Source organism: Anopheles aquasalis, chromosome 3, assembly GCF_943734665.1.
Source record: "Anopheles aquasalis chromosome 3, idAnoAquaMG_Q_19, whole genome shotgun sequence".
NCBI classification, from domain to species: domain Eukaryota; kingdom Metazoa; phylum Arthropoda; class Insecta; order Diptera; family Culicidae; genus Anopheles; species Anopheles aquasalis.
Window position 1 is genome coordinate 64,448,549 of NC_064878.1, and position 5,000 is coordinate 64,453,548.

The 5,000-nt window shown below is 50.5% G+C and overlaps 1 protein-coding gene across 1 annotated transcript in view; it reads left to right on the forward strand.

The window, feature by feature from the left end:
• The window catches only part of LOC126575339 (ARF GTPase-activating protein Git), a 5,089-nt gene that overhangs the window by 35 nt on the left and 54 nt on the right, over window positions 1-5,000 (forward strand). The window contains exons 1-6 of the mRNA XM_050235982.1: window positions 1-671; window positions 741-1,420; window positions 1,482-1,724; window positions 1,794-2,054; window positions 3,246-3,424; window positions 3,493-5,000. The exon at window positions 1-671 is cut by the window's left edge and continues 35 nt beyond it; the exon at window positions 3,493-5,000 is cut by the window's right edge and continues 54 nt beyond it. Coding sequence (XP_050091939.1) covers window positions 614-671; window positions 741-1,420; window positions 1,482-1,724; window positions 1,794-2,054; window positions 3,246-3,424; window positions 3,493-4,216 — 2,145 coding nt within the window. The 5' untranslated portion in view covers window positions 1-613 and the 3' untranslated portion in view covers window positions 4,217-5,000. The remainder of the gene's footprint in view (window positions 672-740; window positions 1,421-1,481; window positions 1,725-1,793; window positions 2,055-3,245; window positions 3,425-3,492) is intronic.

Genomic DNA, 5,000 nt, shown 5'->3' on the forward strand with positions numbered 1-5,000 from the left:
AATAAAACGGGAAAATCGAACGGGAAACGGCGGTGGCGGTGGAACGGAAAATGGCGACAAAGTCACGGTGCACCGATCGTCGTCATCCGATCTAGAGTGCGTGGGTGCGTGGGGTGAACTATCGGAATCCGCTCGCTGCTGGGGTTGCTTGCTAGCGTTAATCCTCTCCTTGCCAGTGAAGATCGGACTGGGCGCACCCCGAAAGAAAAAGTGGACATCGACAACCATCATCTTGCCGATTTCATCCCCTACATCTGGCCTGTGCGGGAGACCCCGCGATTCGCTCCCGATTTGGCTACGGGCAACCTGTTTTTACCGTGATTGGCAGGCTGCCCAAAGCAAAACTTTCCAAGATAGCCACAGCCTGCTGCCTGCGACGGCTGCTGCTACCGTTTGGTCGAGTCGAAAGGATAGAAACGGGTTTGTTGATCATCCGGGCTGCTGGGTTTCTACGGTGAAATTATGTGATCGACCCAAGCGACCAACGCGGATCGGAAAGCGAGAACCAACGAAACGAGTGGAAACGGTTTGTCCGGCGGCAGAGCCAGCAGTATTAACGAGCAGTTCCTGTGGTTCCGGTGACCTACATCGTCCATTCACAGAAATCCTCAAAATGTCACGTGCCAAATCTCGCATTCAAACGGATGTGTGCGGTGATTGCGGCAGTACGGGTAAGTACTACCACGGGGACTCACAAAATCATCCTTGCTATGACTCATCGACCTTCTCGTCTCATGCAGACCCATCATGGGCGTCCATCAACCGAGGCATACTGCTGTGCGCCGACTGTTGCTCCGTTCATCGTAGCCTGGGGCGACACATTTCTCAGGTGAAATCACTCCGGCAAGGCAGCTGGCAGGCCTCGGTGCTTAGCTTCGTGAACCAGCTGAACGCACACGGTGCGAACAGTGTCTGGGAGCATCTGTTGCTCGATTCGCTGGCACCGAAGAATCTGAAGCGCAGCAAACCCTCCCCGAAGGATGCGGTCCATCCGACGAAGGCGGACTTTATCCGGGCCAAACATGTGCAGCTGGCGTACGTGCTTAAGCCCAACTTTCAGGTCGAGGAAGGCAGCAGTCTCGAGGTGGAGCTTAGCAAACAGCTGCATGCCAGTGTACGGGCGAGCAATCTGGAAACGTCACTCCGTCTGCTGGTGCAGGGTGCCGATCCGAGTTTCTACCACGAGGACAAGGGCTCCACGCCACTGCACGTTGCCGTCAAATCGGGCCAGCTTTCACAGATCGAACTACTGCTGGTGTACGGTGCCGATGTAAATGCTATGGATGCACAAAACCGTACGCCGTACGAATTGGCACGCCATGCCAAACAGCCAGTAATCGCGGACCGTCTGCTGGAAGCCATGTACGAGGTGACGGACCGTTTAACTCTCTTTCTAACGGGCAAAAAACCCAACCATGCGGTAAGTTCTGGTGAATGGATTTGAAAGTGGCTCAAAAACTGATCACGATCATTCTTTACAGGCCGGACAACACCTACTGCTTCCGGATCAATCGAAGAAAGAGATGAGCGAGCAGCTCAAGATCGCCCGCGGTAAACTGCAGCTAGTACCGAACCGTATGTTCGAGGAGCTCGTTATGGATCTGTACGACGAGGTGGATCGCCGTGAAACGGAAGCAATCTGGGCCACGAGTGCCCTAAACCCGGAGTCCGGTGCCGTCCCCTTTCTACCGACGAATCCACATCTTAGTGCCACACGGAACCAGGTAATCGTTCGACACTGGACCACGCTGAGAGCACGCTTTTATTGACAGCTTTTCTTCTCTCCTCTGTAGGGACGGCAAAAGTTGGCCCGCTTCAGTCAGCCCGAGTTTGCGGGATTGCTGATGGATGTGCTGCTCGATGCTCACCGGCGCCAGAACATGGCAAATCTGCGGCCGATCGATGGTCCCCAGGTACCGTCCGGGCTGGCCGTTAGTGGGTTGAAGATGGCCGAAGCAGCAGCCCGGGAATCCAATCTGTCCGACGATGAACCACTGTACGATGCCGTCGCCTCGGATGATGACTATGCGGCGCTCGCTCCGGTGGCGCAACAGGTAACGTTTCTCATGCGCCAGAAGAAATCGATTCTCAATCATAACAACAGCTTCGGCTGAACGCACTGTCCTGGCCAGGGGGTGATGGTGGTGGTGGGTTGTGCTGGTGTTGTTGTCCTCTCCGTCGGCGATGGTTCCCTTATTTCGGTTCGCATTGGATTTCTTTCTCGCTCCATTGAGCTCAACATAAGGGGACGACGACGCCATGCGACGATGGTAGGGGTAGTACCAGTACGGGTGGAGTGGGAATAACGTAGCTTGACATTAGTATTACAACGCAAGAGATCTCACAAAACGCTACTAATGCTACTTCCATTTACTAACATGTGATAAAACCGTATCTTAGAACACTAACTGAGTGGAGAAGTGTGATAGAATTTGTAGGAATGGTATAGGGTAGCGGCAAACGATCTTTGCTTCTCGTTTACAACATGTTGTACTCTTGCTTTGTGCTGTCTATTGTTATGTGTGCTTATTAGTGTGTTAAGTGTTAAAGGGGGCGTTCGCATCGTAGTTTCATCATTTTTTACAAGCACAAGCACAGGAAAATGCGTTCAGCTGAGTGCGTGTTAGGCTACTTTAATCCAACGATGCCGTCCGATCGCTAAGAAGGAAATCATGCTCACACTACTGTGCAAATCACACAAACAATTCATCGATGTAGGTTTAGTTTTGAGAAATCAATTGAAAGGTCACTAGCAATAATGCAGGGAACGAGAGAGAGAGAGAAGCACAAATTACTACAGAAGCTGATAGCAACTTGGTGGCCAAAGATACGATCGAGCACACGACTGGGCGTGGATTGCGTTAAACTAACAAAATCAAATAAAAGAAACAAATTAATATCCGTCTTGTTACGTAGCGTTTAACCTTGCTATCCCTTCTTTGAGCCTTCTCCCGACAGCGAGCTCTCATTAACCATCATATTAATCCTTTGGTGTGTACATACATCTCTCCATCTTTCTCTCGTCTCTTTCATCTACTTCTTCTGCTACTACTACTACCGTTCGCATGCTTTCTTGGTGTTTCCATATAATCGCTTGCATTACATGATAAACGTAAGTGTAACCGTTTGTTCCCGTCTAATTAGTAAATGAACGATCAGCACCTTAAGGCTACTGATCTGCAAAATAACCGCCCACAAACACAGATTTACTGCATTGTTTCCTTCTGGTGCTTCCCATAACCCAGGCTCCAGTGAACAAATCGTCCCCGGTAGCGATCTCGAACGTCGAGGTGGTCACACTACGCCAGCGGATACAGGACCAGGAGCTAACGATCAATGAGCTACGGGCCGTCATCCAGAAGCTGGCATCGGAAAACAGTCAACTCAAATCGCACATCGATTCCAAGGAACACGAAGTGCAGCTGTAAGTGCTACGATCCCTCTGTGGATCGCGTCAGTTCGTTTGCGTTAACTTCAAGATCTTCCTTGCAGGCGCATCGATAACTACTTGAACGGTAGTGAGACTGCAGTGATCAGCAACAACCAACATCACCACCAGTCGGATGCACCGCAAAGCGCAGCTGCCTCACCCCCACCGGCAGCTGTGGCCGGCGGTGCTGGCAGCTATACCAAGTGCCGGCCGGTCAGCATGTACGAAACGCGGCAAGCACCACGCGACGAAAGCCGACCACCGATTACACAAAGTCTCTACTCGATGACACCGGCCAACGGTGGAAACGAGAACGGTCAACCGGGCATGCCACTGACAACGACGGCCAGCGGTCAACCGTTACCCTCCTTCGACGAGGTACAACGCCGCACGGATGTTGTGGTACGGCGTATTAAGGAACTGTTTGCCGCCATGAAGGATCCATCGCAGCGCGAAGCGTTCGTACCGTGCGCCGAGCGGATACGGTTGGCCGTCGTAGAATTGATGAACCTTTTTCCGGGTACCCTCATCGCCAGTGAATCGTTACGTGGTGCCTTGCAGCAGCTCAACTACAACGCCAACCTAATACAGGCCGAGTGTGCACGCTTGCAGCAGTCACTGGCACTGGAGCATCACAGCACGGCCACCGGAACGAACGGCAGTGCTAGTGGCGGTAGTGCCGTTGTTAGCGAAGGAATCGAACAAAACATGGAACAAGTACGGGGCTGTGCCTACGAGCTGGCGATGTCGACCAAAATCCTCATCACGCATCTGCAGCAATCGTAGACACGCAACTGGCCTCTCCTGGCTAACTCCCCCTGGTTGCTTTTAACAAAAAAAAACCGGAAGTAAACCTGCTCTCCGGGGTACAGTATTGACGCAGCACATCGAATCGCAGAATGACCGAGATCGCGAGAGTGAGATCGATCGGAGGCAACTTTTTTTTAAATTAATATAATAATTATATTTTTTTCAACGAACCCCCCTCTTTTTGGAAGAAGAACTCCCCCTTCTTTCAGCGCAATATCATGAACCTATCATCTATTAACAACCATCCCTACGGTGGGGAAGGCGATCCCCACTTTATAAAGTAACTATTAAACGTGCCAAAATCAAACCGCGCAAGCTATTAGAGTAGGAAAGAGCATAAACGAATATACAAACTTATTCTATCGATACATATATACACACAAGACACCAGAAGGATATGATATTCATCTTGCCACTCCTCCCTGTGACGTTGGTACGAAGGGCACCGCGTAGCTTTAAGAGGTTGTTTACGGATTGCAGCTAACCAGTTTTCTACTCCACAAACGATTGTCGCTAACTAAAGACCCCCCCCCCTCACCTTCCCAGTGTTTTTGGGCAGAAGTTTGTCATTGATTTTAACCACCATTTTTAACGGCCACTCCTCTACACGGCAGCCTTTGAGCAGAGCGACAATAATCATCAATCGAGTTATTTATCTAATAGATTTCTTTTTGTACTTTTTAATCTGCAAAACATTAACAAAAAGATAGTTACAAAATAAAATCAAAATCCTCTGCACTCTGCCCACCTACTAGGTGCG